Below are 25,241 nucleotides of genomic sequence, written 5' to 3'. Positions count from 1 at the left end.
CTCCCCTTTTACAGTATCACCTACATGACCAATGTGTCATTTTCTTTTTTTCAAGGGCCGCAAATCTTTATGTCAGTATGAACGAAGGTCTGAGTTTCATCTCCAGCTCGGTCACTATTACAACTGTGAGTTGTGTAAGTATCACCACTCAAAAACATAATTCTTTTAACATGCTACATCCACTCTGACACTGAAAGTACACATAAGCACTAACAAAAACAGTTAATCAGAAATGAACACAAGCGTTTTTCCTACAGGAAGTTATAGGAAATAACCAGTTCATGGGTCAAACTGCCCTTTTTCATAAAGTAATGACATTCTTAACTGTCATACAAGTAAAAATAACCTGACCATTGTTGATGTAAAATAATAATACTCAAGTTTTCAACAACAAAAACGCATAATGTAAATGTAATTTGCACCTCACGCATCCCATTTTTCTAACATTCTTACTTGTCACACAGGAGTAAAAAGAAGACAACCACTTAAAACAAAAACACTGCTTTGTCAACAAGTAACAATGCAGATGATGACGTTAAAGTCTTACTGCTTTGGACGATGGATTGCATTTCATGTAACTTCTGGTTAAAACAAAAAAGACACAAAAAGTAACTTCTGCTTTTGATGCTCTCTGAATATTCTGGTCAAACACACATTGTATGACTAGAACACACTTGCAATAAACAATGAACTTGTACAGCCCATGCCAAAAATGTAATGCAGATGTGCTTTTTTTTGGACATATGACATAATAAAGCCCATATGTACAATGGTTCCTGCACACATGGCTATTTCAGCTGGATGTTACAATAGGCAGATGGAAGCAGGTTACATGAACACCAAACAACTGCACACCTCATTTTGCAAAAAGATGCTATGGGTGAAGGTAGGGGTGAAGCTGTGCATCCTGACACCCCGGAGACATTTGATAGACTGCCTCATTGTGTGTGCTTCATCCAGTTCTACCTGACCCTGTGCAAGAAGCATCTGGACCTCCTCGGTTGACCATGTGTGTGTTTATGTAGCTTGACTCCAAGTGAAGAAAGTGGTTGTTCTGTGGTCACAGAATCGAGTAACATGCTATTCAGTGGTTTATAGTGTTGACCGTCTTTCCCATGCATTCATTTATTTGTGGGCTTGGATTTGTGGAAATAGACTTGACTGCCTGTTTGCCTTACTCTTACTCAACGCACCTGGTCTGCCAGAGAAAGAGAAGACGTAGCAGGAGGGATTGGTGTTGACATATTTTGCCATACCTGGCGTATCAGACCTCTCTAGATCCTCTTTCTCAAAAAAGCGACTAGTGACAATTCTAATGAAGCAACGTTTGGCGAACGACACGAAAGCACCTATCGCTCTTCTCAACGAGCGGTGAGTGCTGTTGTGGGCCCCTCAATCATCTAAAAGCACTCACAGGCAACTCTGTTTTTCCTGACATTGAAATAAATGAGTAAAAGCGACAGAAGAAAGCTCATTTGTAATTCTAAACATATTTGTTTGGTTTTCAAATATGGACCGATATTAGCTAGAGGTGTCGCGATACAACCTCCGATAAGATTCTGATAGTGCAGCCTTGACTATCGGCCGATACCGAGATTGATCCGATATCAGCATGAATTATACATACTTTTATTATTTGTTTAGTAGAGTGGACTGTTACAAAAGGCTTGGTCAAGAGATATTACTAAAACAGAGAACAATAGTCAGCAACAGTAGGAATCAGAAAAACAGACCCGTAGCGAGGCTCGACGTGCTCAATAAAGCTTTTACACCCGACATTACTCACCTCCGACAGGGGCTGGCTCTTTTCTCTTACAGCCAGTGACTTTTCTGTGGGAGTTTCTCACGCTTTGAAAATGTGTCAAACATTTGTAAACATACATATTTCAGGGCGGGCCGCATGGTGGTCTAGTGGTTAGCGTGTCGGCCAACACAGTCACAGTCTGGAGATCGGGAAGACCTGGGTTCGATTCTCATTCGGGCATTTCTGTGTGGAGTTTGCATGTTCTCCCCGTGTGTGCGTGAGTGGGTTTTCTCCGGGTACTCCGTTTTCCCCCACATCCAAAAACATGCATGTTAGGTTAATTGTCGACTCTCTAAATTGTCCATAGGTATGAATGTGAGTGTGAATGGTTGTTTGTCTATATGTGCCCTGTGATTGGCTGGCGACCAGTCCAGGGTGTACCCTGCCTGTCGCCCAAAGTCAGTTGGGATAGGCTCCAGCATGCCCTCGCGACCCTAATGAGGAGAAGCGGTATAGAAAATGGATGGATGGATATTCCTGCTTCAAATGCATCATGAGGTTGGTCATATTAAACTTCCCCAGTTCTGTGCCACCGTGGGAAACTTGTGCATGACAAGTTTTGCACTCACTTGCAACGTCTTTTTCGGACTTTAACGAAAAATACTGCCACACGGCTGATATCGCTCTACGTGCTAAACCGCTAGCACACGCTGTTGATGTGATCACGTGGGTTCTGCATAAGGAATAGAAGGACTGCTGCTGGATAGTGCTGGTGTGGACTGTAGAATGCACTGCTTGTATCGGAGTGCCATTACCAGAGATTACAGATGGGGGCCGATATAATCCAATAATGTTTTTTTTTTTCCTGATGTCGGACTGATATCAATATCTGATCGGGACACCCTTAACATTAGCGGCCGATATTAGCAGAAAAATTAGATATCAAAACATATCGGTATCTGTTTTTATGCCGATATTAATATCAGCGTGCAAGTGATAACATAACTTGCTAGCTCAGTATGCTGCAGTCTGAAATTATTTCCAAGTTTCACCTTTGGATTGTAAAAATGCAGTTTGCAATGACTGGTAAGCACTGGTTATGCAAGGGGTTGGAATAAAGAGTCTTCTTTCAACACTTCTACTCTAATATTATGATCTAATATCACACACAGTGCTTTGCAGCAAAATAATGAGAAGTAATAAGAAGCGACCAGTGGTATTGAAAAAAACTACCCAGCTATAATCAGTTTGTAGTTTTGCTGATTGAATTAGTCCAGAGTTTCATAATTTGTACTTTTTATTTTCTTATGTTCTTACACAGATGTTTGTGCCACATAGAAATGTGCAGCATTCCAATTTGTATCGTTGCAGTTGTTACTAGGAGGACGTGTAATAATAGTTGACTATTGTTCATTTATTTTTAATGAATATTTTGTTGACACAAAATAAATATGGAACTTTTTCTATAACTACCATTGCGTATTACGGTATTTGTCTTATTTTGCACAAACATTGTTTATTAGTGAAATGCATCCTGTGGCATCACAGTAAAAGAAGCATAATGTGTTGATTACATGAGTTTGAGGGAAGAGCTGCTGCCAGCATCGGTATCGTCTGACATTGGTATCGGTAATGTAGTGCTGGGTAATATCCCTTTGCAAATACGCCATGACCAATTATGCAAATTTCCTGAATACATACTGTATACAATACCCACCACAGCCGTAAGTAAACTGCAGTCCTGGGGGAAACAGTGGTGGTGGTGTCTAGCAAAAGGGCAACATGACATTTGTGTGTATGTGTATGTGTATGTGTATGTGTATGTGTATGTCATGTACGTTTTTGATGACAAGTACTTAATATTAGATTCAATGAAGAAGCAATAGAGAACAAAAGTAAAAGCACTACTGTACACAGTAAATTTTTACATAGTGTGATGCTTTGTGTTTACATGTTACAGTCTGATGGGACCATCCTGGCCATCACGCTGCTCATCCTCATGCTACTCCTCATCTTGGCTCTCCTCTGGTGGTTCTGGCCCCTCTGCTGCACTGTGGTGAGTCCTATCTGCTTGTTTAGATGTTAGTCTATGCCAGTGGTTCTCAGTTATTTTCTGTCATGCCCCCACTGGGGGACAGAAATGTTTTTGCACTCCCGATTTGAAATACTGTTGAGAAACTGATAATATTTGTTTATCTGTACTGTACACATTGAACTCAAAACTGAAACGAGCGAAATGCAATAAAATGGAGAGCAGTGAGGCATACAAGCATATTCGAGTCCAATTGCATGCTGACTACGACAAATTCACACAGGTTGGCAGGTCTGCACTAACATTGAAAGTCCCCCCTGCCTCTCACGCCTCACTTGACAGTTCACCGTGCCCCCCGGGGGGGCCTGCCCCACTACTACTGCTTTTGTAAATACTGAAAATGACTACTCTTGAAAGGCTTTTGTACCCACCCTTTCATTCGTGTGTGGCCAACCCTAAGGCATCTTGTGAACCCTAACAGCATTTCCACTGTAAAAAGTTTATGGTTTACCCATTTGGAATCATGGTTGTTAGGTAAATGCCTGTTTAAGTGATTATGCTGCTGTTGAGAGTATTTGTCTTTCAGCATGTGACCTCTAATTACTACACTACACTCACTAGTGACGTTTGGTGCGCCTGTAATATCTACTGAGATTCAATAGAGACATTCTGCCTTGAAAAAGTTAATAATGTCCAACTTTCATTGATGCTGGTATTCATTTAACAACAATATGGGATTAGACTGCAGTGGTGTAGAACTGCACACAACACAACAGACCTGATCAAATTCTTAAGACCAGTTGAAAAATTGGCTATAGGATATAAAAGCCAAGATCGGCTCAAAATTCACATTCACACTGTCATGCCAACCTGATGGCTAAAGCTAAGAAGCTTTCTCTTTTTGAACGTGGTTGGATTGTGGAGCTGCATAAGCAAGGCCTCTCGAGCGTGCCATTGCTGCTGAGGTTGGGCACAGTAAATCAGTCATTCTACATTTTTTGAAAGATCCTGAGCATTATGGGACAAAAAAATCACACCTGTGCTGTGCCAGAGGATGCAAGTCCATCATGATCTGGGGTGCTTTTTCATTCAGTGGAACACTGGAGCTTCAGGTGATGCAGGGTCGTCAATAACATCACAGTAGATGCTTACGCAGATGTTGCAGCGAGCATCCCTCATGACTGAGGGTCCTCGTCTGTGTGGTAACAGCTGGGTTCACAATGCTTGCTTGACCAAGGACTTCTTCAGGGAGAATAACATCACTCTTTTGGACCATCCTGCATGTTCCCCTCATTTAAATCCCATAGAGAACATTTGGGGATGGATGGCAAGGGAAGTTTATAAAAATGTCCATCAGTTCCAGACAGTTGATGCCCTTCGTGAAGCCATCTTCACCACTTGGAGCAATGTTCCCACTAACCTCCTGGAAACACTCGCATTAAGCATGCCCAAACCCATTTTTGAAGTGATTAACAAGAACGGTGGAGCTACTTTACTATCTTTAGTATTTACTTTACTATTACTGAGTCCTACTGAGAACATTTTTTGTTCTGGTTTGGAGAGTTTTTTGTTATTTTTTGAGCGATGGTCTTCAACGTTTGATCAGCTGATAAACAGCCTATTTCAGTTTAATTGTTGTTTTCAATAAATTACTTTTTCAAAGTGCCTTTTTGTCTCACTCCCCCTTCTTGTTTTTGCGTATTGTAGCTCTACTTAAAACCTCATTCAGATCCAAATGTGCAAAATGCAAATTCTAGCAATTTTTCAACTGGTCTTAAGATTTTGATCAGGAGTGTACCTTTCTTACAGTGAGCAACGTTACCATTTGCGAAGGCAGATTTGCTTTATCTTGTGTTGGATCTCACTAGATCGTGCTGGTATTCCTAATGAAGTGGTCAATGAGTGCATACTGTATGCTTTAGTCTTTTCTTTCAACAGTTAAGTGACTGAATCATTTTAATTTCTACTTGTTGAAACAGAAACCTTACACAGTCAAAGTGTTGGGTTTGGATGAGGTTGATGTAAAAATATGGTATAATGTTCTAAATCAGCAGAAGTAAAGTGAAACAGTCAGCTGCTCTGGATAGTGTAAAGCGGAGGAATGAAACATGCGTGGAACAAGACATCTGCGCCAGTATCAGAATATTGCAACAAATTATCTCGTCATGGTCAAATTCCTGGCTTTCACCTTTCGAAATCTATTCTAATATTACCACTGCTGGAAACACTACACCAGTATGTCCATTTTTACAACGTGGCTCCCTTTACCCCTCTCTGTTCTTGCGTATTTCACTAGAAGACCATGCGTGTGTGTTTAGGAAAATGATGCCGGGTTACCATGGAGAGTCATTCTTGCTCCAACATTTGGAGAAAGATGGAGGAAAATCACGAATAAGAAAAATCAGGGTCATGCATATTTGCCAAGTGCGTTTAATTTGCTGCCTTTATTTGGTTTGAAATCAACCTGACAGCTCATGTGTAGATGGCAAAAACGACACAAAATACGCATGAAAGGCGAGTGCATCCTGTGCCGGGGAGACTAAACAGTACGTGCAGTGTGCTATCATTGCTAGTAACTGTTCAGCATTGCAGCATGCCGAAACAATGCATTTCCAAAAAGATGAAGAAATATGGATATGTTACACGGTACACGAGATATTGCTGCAGAGATGACAATACAGCTTTTTTGAAACTCATACTTGCCAAAAAATGTGGAAGGCAGATTTCTAGGTCAGCGCATTGTTCATCAAAGTGGACAAAAGCATTTCCTCAGCCATGGGAGGAGACGACAAAGTTTTAAACATGCTTTCATGACTTGATCTGCCCTAGCATCATTCAATCTTTTCTCACGTATGTTTTTATTCTCTCTCAGATCATCCATGAGCCGCCGCCACCTATTGCAGAGGAGAGTTCGGTAGGAGCAGCACGCTTTCCGACTTTAATGACTCATTTTTGACTCCAGAGAGCTGCCAATGTATAGTTTATTCTGACATCTTAAACCACAGGGACCAAGTGGTCTCATTCTCTCCCTCCTTGAAATGAAAGCCTTCTTAAATGTGTTGGGTGTTAACTCCTTCCAACATTAACTATGAAATTAAGACTATTTTCCATCCCATTTCGGTTTTAAATCTGATTTTAATTTATTACCTCAAGTAACTCTCCATTCACTCTGTTGGGAAAAAAAAGGACCAACAAGCCACTAAAATGGTGCACAAAAACACACTGCATTTGTTTACACTAATTATACTGTATATTCCTAAAACAGACAAGATTAGGCTTGAAAAGCAACAACAATCATTACAACGTTTTTGACTTGACATGCTGATTCGATTATTAGATGAAGACAAAGTACATAACAAGGATGAAATGTCATCAGATTTTCCTTTTGGCATGCTCTGCTTCCTTGTGTCTGAAGAATATGGGGACGGAGGGGAGAATACAGACAGGGGGAGAACTATTTTAGAGAACTGCCTGGTCACCATGTGAGCGAGCCTTTGCACAGGTTGTCTGCAGGCCACAACATTAGATATGACAGCACAATCTGAGAACTCTATCCAAAATCCAATATAACAATGCTCAGTTTTGATTGACACTGTCAGAGTTGTTTTCATTTAGCAATATATTAATTATTGTGGTTGTAGAAGTGCACTGTGTGTGTTCGTAATATTTTCTTTTCCTCATGTGGCTACATGAGACAGACGGAATATTAGAAACAGTTTTTGTAGTTGCACGTGAATTTAAACAAAAATAAACATATTAGCTCAACCATAACATCTTTGTAAGTGTTAGATATCATAGGATTTGTGCAGTTGTACCTAATATTGTGGAGAGTGAGTATATTTTATGAGGTTTGACCTGGTTTAGATGAGAAAAGTCAGATCTACATACGTCCCTCGCCACATCACGGTTAGAATTTTGAGGCTTCACTCTGTCACAGGTTTTTCAAAAATACGCTACCGGTCAAAAGTATAAAACACCCCAATTTTTCCAGTTATTTGTTGAAATTCAAGTCGTTCAAGTCCAATGAATAGCTTGAAATGGTACAAAGGTAAGTGGTTAAGTGCCAGAGGATAAAAAAAAAGTAAGGTTACCCAAAACTGAAAAATAATGTGTATTTCAGGATTATACAAAAAGGCCTGTTTCAGAGACCACATAACAGGTCAACAATATAAAGCTTTTCTGCAGAAATGGAGGTTGATCAAGCCTTGGCAGTTGGTGCTACTAATTCCTACAGTTGGAGTACTTACTACCTCCTCTGTCTGCATAAAAACAGTGTTCGGAGCACACTGTGGTACTATACCCTCGTGAACGTCAGTTGAACAGCATTGTACTGGAGAAAGTAATATGTTCCTACAACAATGGCAAGAAAAAAGGGAATTAACAATGGAAGAGCGACAGACCATCTTAACACTTAAAAATGTAGGTTTGTCCTCCAGAGAAATTGGAGTGTTCTAAAACGTTTGACTGGTAGTGTATATTAATTAATAATTCATGCTGTTTTGTGGTTGAATACGGCCTATTACTAAAAAAAAGTCATCTTTAAGCTAATTTTACGTGTTTTTTGCCTAAATTAAGCATTTTCAAGCATAAAACTGGCTAAATTAAGTAAAATACAAATATAAGGCATTAAGAAGACACATTCAGATTGTGATATGCGGTATTCTACACTGGTCACTAGGTGTCAGTACGGGAAACATGCAAGCCAGACTTAATTGCAGGCTTTTATTGCAGGTTTGAATTATCCCACAACAGGTACAATAATAATAACATAATAATCATAATACTAATAATCATAATAGTAAAACGGGCTAGACACACACGAGCAAGTCTTAAGTATGTCTTAAATGGCTTATTTTCTCTGATTTTAGCTACTACTGTGTATCAGGTAATACGATTGTAAAGGTGACTAAAGGTAAGGTGATGGGTGTTATTTTATGTCCAGCGGGCTCCAATAATGTTACATTCCATATTTAGAAGGTTGTAAACATATTTTCTACGCTCCAACTACAAAAATATTCAATTTCTATAAAAGGAAATATAAAGGAATCCCACTTCGCAGAAATTCACTCATCACAGGGGTTTGGAAGCAATTATCGGCGCTAAATGAGGGATTGCTGTATTGCACTTTTATGCGCATAGAGGAGCTATAGTATTAAGCATGTCTCATTTAAAATCCCCAAATCAAACGTGCTTCCTGTCACAATGCAATAGGATGATGAAGACGGTGATACCCCAAAGAAGAAATGGCCCACAGTAGATGCTTCCTACTATGGAGGAAGGGGAGTCGGGGGAATCAAAAGGATGGAGGTGAGATGGTGTGAGATTTAAGAAGAAGGCCTTGATCACATGAACAGAATCTGAACTAACTAAGTCCTTTTTGTCAGGTTCGCTGGGGTGAGAAAGGCTCCACTGAAGAAGGGGCAAAGCTGGAGAAGGCCAAAAATGCCAAAGTGAAGATGCCTGAACAGGATTATGTGCAGACCCCCACACGGGTTCTCAACAATGGCATGCAAAAACCCCTGGGGGCCCGCAAGTGGTACTCTCCCATCCAGGTACAAGAAGACTGTCTGGGGCATAAGTATGATCTGACAGAACATGTGGTGTCCACCCTAAGGTCTAAGGTAGATGGGGTTTTCCATTGCCAATGTAAATGGTGCCGAATGCTTAATCTAGATTAAATTTTCACTGAGGTGCCACCTATTCTAAACAGTAGAATATTATGGTACGTATCAAGTACATAAAGTATCATCAATGCGGACAGTACCGTCTAAATCAGTGGTCCCCAACCTTTTTTGACACACGGACTGGCTTGTCATCAGTCATCAAAACTTACCTTTATGCATTCCCACATAGTATCAGCATTTGAGACCAAATATGAGGTGAAAGAAAAATGGTAAAAATACAGTAGTAGTCTATCTGTGCGACGAGAGATAAAGTTAGCACACGCACAATGGACATGCGTCAAGTGAGACGGATGTAACAGAGAGAATCCGGCCACTTTTTAAAATAAAACATAAAAAAAAAATGAAATAATGGAAATTATTTTTTTTCTGTGCGGCCAAATGGCCCACGGCCCGGTACAGGGCCGCGGCCCGGGGCTTGGGGACCACTGGTCTAAATTGAACAGGACAATTCTTGGAAGAATACCTCCCCAGCACAATAGAAATCCAATTGAATCTATCAAAAACTACAGACAGGAAAATGCACACAAACAAGCAGAGCTAATACATACAGTACATACATATTGTTCATTATTCAATTATAGAGGCCCTCAAAAGCAACTGTTTGCATATGTTCAGCATTAAGTACAAGTCTGTCATTAACTACCAGCTGCATTAGCAACATCACTCAGATGCGATTGTACAAGTAAAACCAGCACAATGTGTGTGCAGGGAGTAAGGCTGCTTCCACACAGTTATGTCAGCATAGAGTTAAAAAGGAGTAACACTTCCCCTTCAGCCAGAAGGAGATAGCTAATAGAAACCAGACTCCTGTTGGACGCATCTCCAGGGAATGAGGATGCTCGACAAGCATTTTTGTGAGGAACAAACAGCTGTTTTGCCGGCCTTTAGCCTCAAAGTATTTGCTTTGAAAAAGTGCGGACAGACTGAAATAGCTTTGAGATGTTCTGTTTCTGGGAGGAAAAAAAAGTCATATTTGTTGCTATGAAAAATCTACCATTACAGTTCTACATTTATGTTGGTGTCATTAAGACCAATTTGAACTTTTTTTTTCTTTGTTTCTATAGAGCAAGCTGGATGCATTGTGGGCCTTTTTAAGAAAAGGCTACAACCGTGTGTCTGTAATGAGACCGCACCCTGGTGACAAGGTAAGAATATCACTAAAAAACAGGCAGTTCAATCAGTGCAAGCTGCTAATCTGATAATTTTACCACTTACATGAGGACCTTAGCTTTAAATATGCATTGTCCAACAAGGATAGGGTGACCAAATGTCCTGTTTTCCCACGACATGTCCTGTTTTCACATCCTCTCCTGGCTGTCCTGGGTTTTTTTTTTTTTTTTTTTTAGAAAGTATTGAAAATGTCCTGGTTTCTTGGTTTTGCATTGGGACATTAAATTGACCGGCACTCTGCTGCATGTGACATATTCCCGGACAGGCAGGTTTTTAAAATTAGTTTTGCAAAAAAGCCAAAGAAAAAGTAAAACACATGCATGGGGTTAATCCTGGGACACTTGTCGAATTGAATTCTCGTAAGATCTGGGATGTCATGCACATGGGCGTTTCAAATTGCCAGGTTTTTGTGACTTTAGAGGGAACATTTTTCCTGAAAATACTGGTTGCATTCCAACACTTAACAGGCTTTGACCTCAGGTTCCTCTGTCATTCCGTTTTTGGGATAATTTTCATGACGGTTTTTGAACATTTTTGAACGTTCTTCCTTGGGAGTTTATGTCTTTGGTTATACAATCACCCCTGGCTGCATTTGAATATCGCTCCTTCACTCTACCACGTTTTTTCAAAAACGTATTCATTAATAAATGATTGCTGTTTTGTGGTTGGCTATGGCCCATTATTAGTCAAAAAATATAGAAATACAAGTTTTAGTATTCTGGCCACAAGGCGTCAGTAATGACACAAAATATTGACAAGACATGATATTAAATCACACCCTGTGTCTATTACTGATAATTCTATCGCACCAGAACTTGTACTTGTACTTGTTGACACAATAGTTCACTTTCCGACATTTATTATTATTTTTTTTTCCCACTTCCTGTATGAAAGGATGGTGTTAAAAAAAACAACAAGCAAATAGGAGCTAAAATAATGACACTATAAATCTTACACAGTATTAAGGAAATAAATCAAATAAACAGAAGAAGAAGCCCTTTTTCTAAGCATTGTTAACGTTGGTAATCAACACCTTCGAAGATCTGACATTAGCAACAATTAGCTTGTCTTGATGCGATTGCCAGCACTCGATGTAACTTGTTTACTTTAACAAATTAGTTCCTCACGCTAGACAGTATACAAGCCAGTGGTGTCACTAAACAGATCTGCATTTGTAGTCGAGATCTATGTGCAGGAAAAGTGCGAAAATAGTTCTTTGAACTTTGAGATTGGTGCAGAGCTTCTTTCAAGCCATCCACACAGGAAGTGACCTCACAAAAAAAAGATGATAGAATGAAAATGGTAGCGCGAAAAGAAGTTCTCTTATTCCGTGTGGAAGTAGTAAGTTTTTGGCTTCTTATTTTGTCTTTCTTCCTCACTCTGTTTGAAAGCCTTTCTTAAGTTTAAAATAAATAAACTGGAGGCCAACTAGTTAGCTGGCTAGCATGCTATGCAGCCATGGCCATCTCTTGTGTCTCTGCAGTGATCCCGTAGCCTGCGCATTAGCAATGTGGTGTAGTCAAATAATAATAGGAGTATAAAGGTGATTATAGAGGTGTTATTTCATGTCTACATGGCTCTAATAATGGTAAAACACGTATTTAGAAAGTCATAAACATGTTTATAAATATTCAATTTAATCCTACTTTGCAGAAATTCACTTACTGCGGTTGTGTCTGGAACCAATTAACCACTATAAACGAGGGACGACTGTATATAGTATTTTGTAACACAGTAGAACATCGGTTAGCGTCTGCACCAGTTATCATGTTTTTCATTGAAAATGTACGCCAAAATTTTGCCTCGGTTTGCATACATTTTTTGGTTAGCACACTGGGTGAGTGTAACTGCGTTCTTAAATCATTTCTTTATCCCAAAACGTCTAACAAAGAAGGTAGTTTGATGAGTTACAAAATGCCAACCGGAAGTCAACTACATAGCCCGTCTATGATATCATCAGCGATTGACTCAAAAATGTTAACACAAAACACATTTTTATAGTTTTACATGCATTAAACAATTCTACACTGGGACACACACTGGCCAAGTGGTTAGCATGTTGGCCGCACAGTCAGGATATATAGAAGATCTGGGTTTGAATCTTCGCTGGGCATCTTTGTGTAGAGTTTGCATGTTCTCCCCGTGCACGTGTGGGATTTCACGTGGGTTTCTTGCCATATTTTCAAAAACATGTATGTTAGGTTAATAGGCGACTCTAAATTGTCCATAGGTATGAATGTGAGTGTGAACGGTTGTTTGTCTATATGTGCCCTGCGATTGGCTGGAGACCAGTCCAGGGTGTACCCCGCCTCTCACACAAAGTCAGCTGGGATAGGCTCCAGCATACCCCGCCGACCCTAGTCGGATTAAGCGGCATAGAAAAAAAAAGAATGAACAATTCTAAATGCATAAAAATGATGAACGAAAGGAATAAATGTAACATTTAAGGTTACCTTCATCTTCACTGAAGACGTGAGTGTTCCCAAAGGCAGCGAGACGCAACACGAACACCATCTTCCTGTTTTGCACATGCAGGGACCCGGTCATAATGGGGGGGGGCATGTCCTGTCAAGCTCGCAACCTCAGACTATCATCTGCGTGTACACATGTGAGTGTGCTACATGAATTAACCAATTAGGTTGTTAAAAAGACATGAAGGTTTTTGATACTTTTAATATAAAGAGTTCCAAGTTGTCAGGAGTGGAGGGGGTTATATATGGGGGGTTTGGGTGTAGTCTTGTTTGGTCCGCGACCTACAGTAAAGTCGGCTTTGAGTTTTGGCCCCCTGTGAGATTGAGTTTGATACGCCTGCTTTAAATGTACTGAGTAAATTCCCAGTATCATGTGAGTATTATCACTGATGGGCCAAGTCCATCCATCCGTTTTCTATGCCGCTTAGCCTCATTATATCCTCGCGGGGGTATGCTGGAGCCTATCCCAGCTGACTTCGGGTGACAGGCGGGCTACACCCTGGACTGGATTCATTCATACCTATGGACAATTTAGAGCCGCCAACATGTTTTTGGAATGTGGGAGAAAATCCACGCACGCACGGGGAAAACATGCAAACTCCACACAGAAATACCCAACGGAGATTCTAGCCCAGGTCTTCCCGATCTCCTGACTGGCCAACATGCTAACCACTAGACCACCGTGCGGCCCGGGCCGAGTGTACTGGTTTTCAGTAATCAAAATATGGTAGCCCTAAACAAGGAGGTAGCGTATTATTTTTCCATAAAAGTGCACAGAGATCCTCACGGGAGAAATTTTGGTGAGCTAGACGGCGTATCACATCTGGCTGCAGTGCAATGCAGTGAAAGGACGTCTGGTGAAGTCATCATAGGAAAAAGAAAAATGTTATTCTGAAAGACCAGCTGTGCAGGTGGGCAGGGTAGCATTGCACTTAACACAGTGTTGGCAGAGAACATGCGGTCGAGGAGGGTGGAATCTACTCAAATGAATACAGCTCTAAGGTGATATGTATTATTTGTGGGACAATAAACATTTTAACATGCGCCTGCATTGTTTTGTTTGTTTGTCATATTGTTCGGCATATTTTTTTATTGTAATTTTATTTCAATTAATGTTAAAACCTTGTCTCATCTCGCTCTCATCCTCATGCATCGTCTTGTCACATGAGTTGGGTGTCTTGTGAAACCCCGACTACTACCAAACAAACAACAAAAAAACTCACCTTTTCACCTTTGTGCTTGACTCAGGTAAAAGCTCTTCCCATTCATACAGATGTTTGGAGACTAAAACGGAGGTATGGATGTGTGTGTTGAAGTTAAAGAACGCAGTAGTTTGTCTTCTATTTAGTGGATTTATGAAGCTGTGGCAGCATTGGAGATAGTTACAGTATGTGTAGGTTTCACTTTTGCGTCACATAGCACATAACTGTGGCGCTTTCAAGGTGCGAAATCTTTATGCTTGACGAAAAACATTCTCGATGAAACAAAGCTATGAACATGTAAAACTTGTGGGCTCTCTGTCGCGTGCCGTGTAACAGGTTGGATGTTCAGTTGTGTTTTCCTGTGTTTCCATGATTACTTCCATGTTGACTTTTATTTTGTGTTTGTGTTTCCTGTGTTGGCACTGTATGCTGCAACTTGACTTTTCACTTGGGTCTGCTGGCAGCTTACCTGCTTCTGGTTTGTAATTAGAACACTTTCAAATGGACTCTTTTCTCCTTGCGAGTTGCTGGATCGTTGATGTATTTGTGTTTTCCATGTTGGTGTGATAAGTTTGATCTTCCTCCTGTGCCTGGATTTATGCTCTTTGCAACCTACCGCATTCTGGTGAGCATTTCCCTCGCTCCTGTGGTGATTTTTCCTCCGCGAGCCTCCTTTCAGTGCTCTCTAGCTTGTCTTAATTGCTTCTTTAGCCTCCTAGTATTTTTGATTTCCTTTTTTGTGAATAAAAGACTACAGCCACCATCATGTATACCAGAGGTAACCAAAGTGACACTTCTAACAGAATGACATGAACGCATGTATCACTCTGTATCACTCTTCCCCTCCCCTGTCTCAAAGCACTCATAAGCGGCTCCTTCTTGTTTGTGACATTAAAAAAACAACCAAAAGGCACGATTGCCACAACATTATTGCTCTCTCCTACAGCGCCGATGACATCATTAACCCCCAACCCACCACTACCACAAATAGATCACAGTCCTGTGGGAAACACTTTGCCAACAATCTAATCTAATGCCAACTTTAGCATATTTAGCCTGATGTGTTGCATAAAGGCATAGCTATAGCAGCTGCTTTGATTGTTTTGACAAAGCTGTGTCAGGTGGCACACAGCTGTGCTTACACTCAAGTGCAACTGGGAGGGTGGAACAATGTGAGTCACCGCTTCATCTCAAGTGTTTCTCTTTCACCCACAAGGGTAAGAAAGGCAAGGGCAGCGCCAAGTCCCAGTGGTCTAAGTGCCATTTGTAATTTGAGAGTAGTCGTGGAGATGGCCACACGTAGAGAGATATTGGCTGCACGCATGTTGTGCAAGTACCATTGTGACACAAAGTGTCAAACAATGACAAACTTTAGTGGCCTAGTCTTATTAGCAAATTGAACTTAAACTAAGGCAAACAGCGCGCCCTGCAAGAGGTTTTTGGAATGCAAATGTAGAAGCGGCATATGTGATGTTACAAGAAAAACATATTTCACAACATCCTCCAAATGATAACATGTCTGCAGATTTCACTCGGCAAACAAAATGTTCTGTGACATTTCCTAGAAAGTAGACAGTTATGCAACTAACGCTAAGCAAGCACACATATCATCAGCAGTATATCACTGGCTTTGTCTGTGATGATTCCAACATCCTTTGGTAACATCATGCTCAAGCATGCGGTGCCAAGTGAAGGACGTTGCAACATTGGAGCGCTGGCTGCCCGCCATGTTGGCCAACCTGCCATAATAATTACCTTTTTAAATATTTTTCCAGAGCGCTTCAAACTTCATTACAGTGCAGCTGCAGCACATACGGGATGTGTATGTTAAGTACACACACAAATGCCCACGAGTCAAGTTAACCTTCAAATTAATCGTTTTTTTTTTACATTCAGTCCTCAAGTCGAGTGAGGTCAGTAGGGAGAAAATAGCAAACAGGTGTAGAACATTAACCTATATAATGTATTCACAAGTCAGATGGTTTCCAGCTACAAGTCTGTTTTTCCAGTGTGTCTCCACATACAGTTGGTCTGGCAAAAAAAACACTTCATTTAAGCCCGTTGAAGGCGACTAACATTTTAAACCAAGTACAATTTAATCCATATCGAGATACTGTTTTTTTAATGTAATTGAATTTAAACATATAAATTAAATAAAACTTTTAAAATGTGATTATGTACAAATTTTAACTTTTCTTCCCAAAGGAAGTGAAAATTTCCTCCAAAAAAGAAAATATTGAAATCATGGTCAAACTGTCACCATCATAAATCTTTTATTAAATGTGCCCCGTCATGCAAAATTGACTTTTAAAATTTTAATGAAGTTCTGTCAGTATGATGTGCCCCTAGAGCCAAATAATGAGCAACCAACATGAGAAGGTCTATCATCTCCCTCACTTGTTCGTTCCATTTTAAAGAGAAGATGCGCTCAAAGGGTGGCTTTAATCATTCAAGATTCAAGATTCAAGAGTTTTATTGTCATTTGCACAGTAAAACAGGTAGTTCTGCTATGCAATGAAATTCTTGTTCTGTTCATTCTCCCAAGAAAGAAAGATGGATCATGGATAATCATGGACACGGTACCACCTTTGACCCGCTCCTACCTAGATATTTGTAAAAAAAAAAAAAAAAAAAAAAAAAAAAAAAGACAGGCTTCGCTACACACCTTAAAATAAAGCCTAGATTTCTGCCAACTACCCGTCAGTCAGTTACAGATGTGGGAGCTGAGTTGTATCGTTTTGTTTTTTCTTCAGTGCATAGCCTTGTGAAAGCTGTTGCTTCTCTTTAGCTTTTCTTCCCAGTTCTTGGGACCACGTTGCGATCAGAGAAGTAGTCAACGATCACACAATTTAAAAGGTTTTCTAATTGTATTAAAAAAACAAGCGCGAGAAGAGGTCACAGCGCTGGACTCTATCATCAATGAGGAAGATTGATCAAGAGCCCAGAATTAAAGTACAGACAAGGCCGATAGCTTTGAGAATGACACAAATAACATTTTTCACAAAAATATTGCAAAATAGTGAGCACGGTGGGCTAGTGGTTAGCATGTTGGCCACACAGTCAGGAGATCGGGAAGACCTGGGTTTGAATCTTCGTTGGGCATTTCTGTGTGGAGTTTGCATGTTCTCCACGTGCGTGCGTGGGTTTTCTCCGGGTACTCCGCTTTCCTCCCACATTCCAAAAACATGCATGTTAGTTTCATTGGTGACTCTAAATTGTCCATAGGTATGAATGTGAGTGTGAATGGTTGTTTGTCTATATGTGCCCTGCGATTGGCTGGCGACCAGTTCAGGGTGTACCCCGCCTCTCGTCCAAAGGTCAGCTGGGATAGGCTCCAGCACATCCCCACACATACCCAAGCAGTGTAGAAAATGGATGGATGGATGTGTTGGACATATGTTGGCAACATATCTTTTAAAAATATGCATGTGCATGAAGACACAGCAGTACACAGAAATAATAAAAATATTAGACATTTATTGACATGGACGGAAATAAATAGGACTAAGAAGTATTTGAAAACATTTTTTTTAACAAAAGCGAACTATTCTCTTCTTTTTCTTGTCATCCTCTTAATCAATAACATAAAAAAAACTCCAAAGCGGTCCAAAAAAGTCAATGCTCGCTGAACTGGGGTACAATATCTTGTGAAATACTGACATCTTGTCAGGCATGATTGCAGTTCCATGCGACTTTAGAGGCATACGTTTTAATGGTCGAATTCTGAATTGTAGGACGTCGGGGGCGTTTGACTTAGATGTTCCACTACACAACTTCTGACTTTCAGTCAAATACGAACAACTGCCAGCATCCCGTTCAAGTGAGTCTTCCTCATTGTAAATCTTCACCAGGGCACTGGAAAAAGCTTCCTTAAGGATTTGCAGTAAACAAGCTCCTCTGGTTGCAATTAGGAATCTCTTGTCAAAGCCTTGTTTTTATAACTTCCCCTGAATGAATGCCGCGGCGGGACTAACAAGATCCATCAGTGGCAAACTCAGTGTCAGCTTCCTGTAAAATGCAGCTCACAAAGCCCATAGAGATCAACTGTGTTTTTTCAAGTTGTATTAAGAAGATAAGTGACTCACTAAAGCAGAGCACAGTAGGTCTAAAAACATCTTAAAAAATAACATTAGTCCTAGAAGTGGCTGACTACAGCTGCAGTATAATAACAAAATGCACTGGTGAACGAGTGAAGATCTGTCCTGGGTCAACTGGTGTGCTCATCATTCCCCAGTAAAGCTGTCAAGTTGAAAGGCACATCATGGTTTTAGTGTTCAAATGCAATAAACACACACTGCTTACTGTCCATAGTTTGGCTATTGTCGTCTTATGGAGAGAACATAGTGCGTGCTAATTTGTTTTCCACTATACTGGTCGCACGTTATTTGTTTGCCCACTTGTAAATTTGGTTATGTTGTTAGGGGAACACATTAGCAGTTGTAATGCACGAATACAAGGGCATTCAGTGAGCACGGGCCTCTGCCAAGGCTTAAACATGGGACAAATGGGATTTTCCACGTTGAATTGAAATGGCTGGATCAGGTCTGTTTCAAACTTCATTTACACTACAGCCGCTGACCGTGCATGCACATAACACATGTCAAGTTCATTCGAACTAGACAAGATTTACGGGAACTGAGATATGATTTTCACATTAATGTGTGGATCATCTTTAGAGGAACATGCACATGTATTGACAGGACCTTGCAAACAAACAAGAAGCCTATAAAAAACAATTCCTTGGCAGAGTTATTGAAAGAAATACAGGGGATACAGTGTGCCTCATCATCTCCAGATGTGTGGTTCTAATAAACACACAACAGCAGCCCACACAAGCTACAGTATATGTCATTTTAAAGAGGAAAACATCAGCTTCACAAAGAGAAAACACGCATTCAACGTCAAGCAACTACATTCAAAACTACATTCAAATTAGAAACTACATAAACTTTGATCCCAGGGGTGTCTTTTTCCACCGAGGGCTGCATACTGCTGAAAAAATTAAACGGTGTGGGGGCCACTTTGATATACGGTTACAAAGAATTGCAGGCCTGACTTGCCTCAGTTAAGGTCAGTGTTCATGACTCCACCATAAGAAAGACACTGGGGCAAAAACGGTCTGTATGGCAGACTTCCAGGATGAAAACCACTGCTGAACAAAAAGAACACTAAGGCTCGTCTGAATTTTGCCAGAATACATCTTGATGATCCCCAAGACCTTTGGGAAAATATTCTGTGGTCTGACGAGACAAAACTTGTTTTTGGAAGTTTTGGAAGATGTACACTGCATTTCAGAAAAAGAACATCATATCAATAATAAAATATGGTGGTGGTAGTGTGACGGTCTGGGGCTGTTCTGCTTCTTCAGGACCTGGAAGACATGCTGTGATAAATGGAACCATGAATTCTGCTGTACCAAAAAATCCTGAAGCTGAAACGAACTTGGGTTCTGCAGCAGGACTATGATCTGTGGATCTGTACAAAAACAAAATAAAGACTTTGGAGTGGCCTAGTCAAAGTCCTGACCTGAATCCTATTGCGTGGCTGTGGCATGACCTTAAAAAGGCGGTTCTGTCAGGGTTTGGCCCAGGGCCGGAACTCGGATCCCAAGATGCATGAGCCAGTGACCGGGTGTAATAATATTTATTACACAAAGAGCACAAAATACAAACAGAGGATGCAAAAGTACAAACAAGGAAAAGTTCAACTAAAAATCACCCGGAGGGTACACGGGGGAAAAAATACTAAAAAATACAAAAGGAGCCACCGAAAAAGGAGTGGTAGAAGGCAAGACTAGAGTCTAAGCTAACGAGACAGTGCTGCAAAATACAGGTCAGGCTGGAACAAAGGACAAACACACTGCAGGCGGCAAGTGTGGCAATAAACAGAAAACACACAGCGCAAGGCTGGCGAGGAATGCTGAGGGAAGCAACGGGTCAAAAACACTGTGGAGTAGAGCCTGTGTTGACGGGTTGTTGGCAACTATCTGGCAACGACCATGCAGGAGCTCGCTGCTTAAGAGGAGAGCGCTCCTGATGGGCTGCAGGTGTGTCAATTAGGACCTCGGTGGCGGAGGAGGTGCGCTGCAAAAAGGCAGAGAGAGAGAGAGAGAGAGAGCGGCAGAGCAGCGCACAGAACATAACAGGCTCATGCTGGAAAACCCTCCAATGTGGCTGAATTACAACAATTCTGCAAAGATGAGTGGGACAAAATTCCTCCACAGGGCTTTAAGAGACTCATTGCAAGTTATCACAAACGCTTGATTGCAGTTGTTGCTGCTAAGGGTGGCCCAACCAGTTATTAGGTTTAGGGGGCAATCACTTTTTCACACAGGGCCATGTAGGTTTGGATTTTTATTCTCCCATAATAATAAAAAGTTTCAAAATTTTATTTTATTTATACAATATGAGGCAGGCCAATAAAAAATGAACCGTGTGCCGCCAATGGTTCCCATGAATAACTTTGGACATCATTACCTGACCCGGAGACACAACATGCTAGCTTGTTGACAGCTAAAAGCTACAGATTTCATCAACCAGTCCTTTAAACTTATTTTAAAAACACATAAAACAAATAAAACCAGCAGTCAAAAGGTACAAAGCCATCGCAGCTGTAGACAATAACAGCTAATCCTACCTGACGCCTTTTGCTAAATGTTAACATGGAAAGTGTCTAAAGTGTTTCTCTCTTGAGTATGCTGGTCTGCTGAACTTGATTCAATACCGTGGCCTCTGATTGGTCAAATGAGATGTCAATCGTCTAAGTTGACCAATGAGCTGACAGCACACATATTGCCAAAAGTTAGGTCAGGTTTCCCTTTGCTAGCATGAGATTCGTTGTAGATTTGTGAAATGTTGTGTGTTTATTCTAATAGTTCTAACATCTGCTCCACTTTGTCATTTCAGGGCAGATGCATGAACTTTATCCGTATGAAGTCTGCACCCCTTCACTACCCCCACTACAACCAGCACCCATCTCCCATCTACACCCCTCCCAGCAGGAGTCCACCTGCCCCACAGGGAACCCTCCCGCCAATTCCCACCAGCCCTCCATTATCTCCCCTGTTCTCTGCTACCCTCCCCCTCCTGCCTTCGACACCCTCCGACACCTCTCCCTCCCCTCCCGTCACCCCCCCCTATTACACCCCGCCTCCCAAACGGGCTCTGCCACCCACCACCTTGCACATACCTGCCGCCCCTGAGCTGCCACCCAACCCTCCGCCGCCCATCTCGCCCTCTGGGACCCTGCCACCCCTGCCGCAAGGCCCCGCCGTGGGACGGGCCCCGCCCCCTGCCCGCCCCCCACCTCGCCCTGGCCTGTAGTTGCTGCAAAGAAAGTCCCGCCTACAAAGATGAGCACATGTTTGATTTTGTGTGCAGGAGAGCAGAGCCCAGCAGGCTGTGGCCTTCCTGCCGTGAGCAGAGGACAATGAAGACCTGCTTTCTGCTAGTTGTCGACACTGACTGGACTCTTGTGGACTCAAACAAACGGAGCCTGCTCCTCCATAGAGCAGTTTCACATGCAGAATTTGACATTATTTACATGTCTTTTGTATTATTGATGTCTTTATATAATTGAAAGCCGAGCAATTGCATGTTTTATTGGTGCATTTATTTCCCTTGTTACGTACGCCACATAGATGATTCCTATGTGGGTGTATTTTTGCCTTTGTATTTGCTGATGCGTAGACTACACTGAGTTTTCAGGTGAAAAGAAAGGGCGCCCTCGTCATGTTCCTCACAGTGCTGAAGCAGCGTGGTATGAGTCACAGCTGGCCTCTATTTGCGCATGTCACGGTAAACAGCCGGGGGCTTGGACAACATCACGTTTGGCACATTTATGACCACTCATGTTCAACTCTGCAATCACAGATGCTCTTTCGATCAAGATGTGGGGAGAAATAGACAATAAACAGGAACGTCTGTATCGCCTCAGATAGCAGTAATTCCCAATCACGGTACAGCTTCTGCCTTATGAAAGTGCCTCAAAGAGACGCCATGTGCTGCTTATTGATGTGGAAAGGGCTTCTTTCTTCAACCTACCTGTCTGCGTCTGTCATGTGTGAGGGTGCACGTGCTTAAGCGGGGTACAAAGAACCAAGAAAAAGCAGCACAAATGGCAAGTGCATCGAGCAGACGCAGGTATGCCGAGGTCCACCCAAATGTGTGTCCTGTATGCTCCTCACATTTCAGCAACTATTGTATTAGTCTGACTTCTCAAAGGACAATACTATAGAAATGAAACTTGGGTTATACTTCAGAGTACTCGTTTACCGCTTGTATAGCAGTACAGACTTACATTCGCGCTTTGAATATCGCAGCTTTTTCAAAATACATTCATTAACAAATCATGGTTGTTTTGTGGTTGACGACGTCCTACTTTTAGTTCAGAAATATGCATAATTTAAGTAAATGTTACATATTTTTTAACCTAAATTGAGCATTTTAAAGGATACAAATGTCGAAATGAACTAACATACAAATATAAGGCATTCAGAAGACGCATTGAAAGACGTGTTGTGATATGTAGTATTCTACACTGGTCACTAGATGTCAGTATTGTTACATTGCCACCACAGGAAGTACTGTACAGGAACCAGAAGTAAAAAAGGAACGCACATAAGGAACTCTCCCAATTCTAACATGTGTGAGCCTATATTATATCCTTTGTGTCATATTTTTATCTTATTATGTCTACGACATTTGGTAATATGAGTGTGAAGGTGGCTATAGGGGCGTTACTTCAGGTCTAGAGGGCTTTAATAATGTTAAAAAATTTATTTAGAAGGTTGTAAACAGGTTTTCCATGCTGTAACTATGAAAATATTGCTTTTATAAATAAGGAGTCCTTATCACGGCCAGGTGTGGAATTAATTAACCGCGATAAACGAGGGGTGACTGTGCTATCCCCTGAAACTGACTCAACACACGACTGTTATTGTCAAAATAGCTGGCGACGCAAGTGAGTACCAAGATTATTGTGTCTTGTCTCTGGTCAAGAAGAATGGTGGTGGTGGCGTCATGGTTTGATGCTGCACGAGTGCTGCCGACACTGGGGAACTGCGGTTCATTGAGGGAAACATGCGCTGTGACATTCGGAAGCGGGAAAGTGAAACACATGGCAGTTTTCCAAATGATAACAAGTCCAAACACAACTCCAAGATGGCAAGTGTGTGTCTCCGCACCTGAACCCAGATGAGCACTCGTGGGGCATCGTCAGGTAAGTGGAGGAGACCAAAGAGTCTAAACATCCACCAGGTACACCAGTGATGTCATCACGGAGGAGTGGAGGAGGATTCCACTAACAACCTGTGCAGCTTTGGTGAATTCCACACCCAAGAGGATTAAGGCAGTGCTAGATAACAATGGTGCTCACACTTTTTAGTGGATAATAAATCTATGCTGCTATACAAGCTGGACACTCACTACTATTAATTCTATGTAAGTATTGTCCTTAAGAAGATACCGCATAAAGTCATTTGCTGAAATATGAGAGCTCTTCTCACTTTTGTAAAGGCCTCTTCTCAAATAAATGCCTTACTTCAAACAAACGCCTGGTGCATTCTGCTGTTAAATAAATAAATTGCAAGTACTCGGGGACATACAGTGCTTTAATATATAGATATGCGTGCTTACATATGTTTGTATTTAAGACAGAGTCTATGACCAGTAACAGGACAGTTTGTATTTAGTTTTTGTCAAAGGTGCTCACAGTCCAGCTTGCAAAAAGCATGCATGTGAAATGCTGTGTGTAGAGATTCTGATGAATGCGCACATTTTAATTTGATATAAAAATGAAAAAACATGAGTACTTTCCGCTGACACAATTCAAAAACAAAGTAAAGCATGTAAAAAGTATGAAATTAAACCTTTGCATTTCTGAATTTTGTCTAATTTCATAACCCTCATGTCCACTGTCTTGCTTTTACTTGGGTTCTATTCCAGTGGGCTATTCGTGGCCCGGACTAAACTCGTTATCAATTATTGAGTCAACACGTTTTATTCTACCTAAAACAATATGAAAAGTTTCAGTTGTTTGAGTTAACTTTCAAATCTCTGCAGTTAAATAATCATAGAAATACTCTCCCTCCTGTATTAGAAAAATCAGCCTGTAAGCAAATAATAGGTCTCTTTTCAAGTCAAATACTTTCAAAATATGAAATAATAATTGCTATATATGCAAATCCAGAGCACAGGCCGCAGGTCAATTTTAATGGCCCAATGAAAAACAATGAAATGAAGTGAAAACCAGGACATTTCCATCCTTTTCTCAAAAAAAAAAAAAAAAAAAACGCCCAAAAAACCAGGATGTGAAAACAGGACATGTCCTGGGAAAACAGGGCGTCTGGTCACCCCTATTAAGTGACTTTCAATGAGTGTCACTGGGTTCACACAGTGACGTTTTGCAGGGCAGCCCACACAGTGTAGACTGTGAAGGAGAATGAAAAAAACAAAAAAGTAAAAGGCATCAGGATGGCTAACCAGCTCCAGATGTTCACACGCTGCATTATGCACACATGTGGAGAGCCATCACGGAAAATAGCACAGCCCGACTAATCCTCTGGAAATATGGACGAGACTTAGGAAAGGCAAAATGGTGCTAATGGCTCCTGGCGGGGGATAGAACGAGCGGCTCAAGCCACGTCTCACATGTAGAAAGTGACTGAGATGGAAGCGTTTTGTGTTTGGTCAATTGCTGCAGCCCTCGTGTGTCCTTTCTCCAAGATTTCCCTCAATCCTATAAGATGCTGACTTCTCCTGTCATGAAAGAATGCTATTCCATATTTTAAAGATGACATCAGTTATTTTGTCGAATTAAAAGATAAACTTTGCGTAGCGCTCACTGGTGTCTTGGCAGTCACACAGCATACATGAGCTCATTGGGCATTAGGTCATTATTTGGCTCCATTTGTGCATTTAGCACTGACATGATTGACTT

The 25,241-nt window shown here is 41.2% G+C and overlaps 1 protein-coding gene across 1 annotated transcript in view; it reads left to right on the top strand.

The window, feature by feature from the left end:
* antxr1a (ANTXR cell adhesion molecule 1a) overlaps window positions 1-24,171 on the top strand; it is a 36,680-nt gene extending 12,509 nt beyond the window's left edge. The window contains exons 12-18 of the mRNA XM_054774582.1: window positions 56-134; window positions 3,705-3,800; window positions 6,649-6,690; window positions 8,988-9,083; window positions 9,161-9,328; window positions 10,525-10,605; window positions 21,209-24,171. Of these exons, the coding sequence (XP_054630557.1) occupies window positions 56-134; window positions 3,705-3,800; window positions 6,649-6,690; window positions 8,988-9,083; window positions 9,161-9,328; window positions 10,525-10,605; window positions 21,209-21,625 (979 nt within the window). The 3' untranslated portion in view covers window positions 21,626-24,171. The remainder of the gene's footprint in view (window positions 1-55; window positions 135-3,704; window positions 3,801-6,648; window positions 6,691-8,987; window positions 9,084-9,160; window positions 9,329-10,524; window positions 10,606-21,208) is intronic.
* The last annotated feature ends 1,070 nt before the right edge of the window (window positions 24,172-25,241 follow it).

Source organism: Dunckerocampus dactyliophorus, chromosome 4 (genome assembly GCF_027744805.1).
Source record: "Dunckerocampus dactyliophorus isolate RoL2022-P2 chromosome 4, RoL_Ddac_1.1, whole genome shotgun sequence".
NCBI classification, from domain to species: domain Eukaryota; kingdom Metazoa; phylum Chordata; class Actinopteri; order Syngnathiformes; family Syngnathidae; genus Dunckerocampus; species Dunckerocampus dactyliophorus.
The sequence above is the reverse complement of the archived record's forward strand: the minus strand, read 5'-3'. Positions and strand labels throughout refer to the sequence as shown.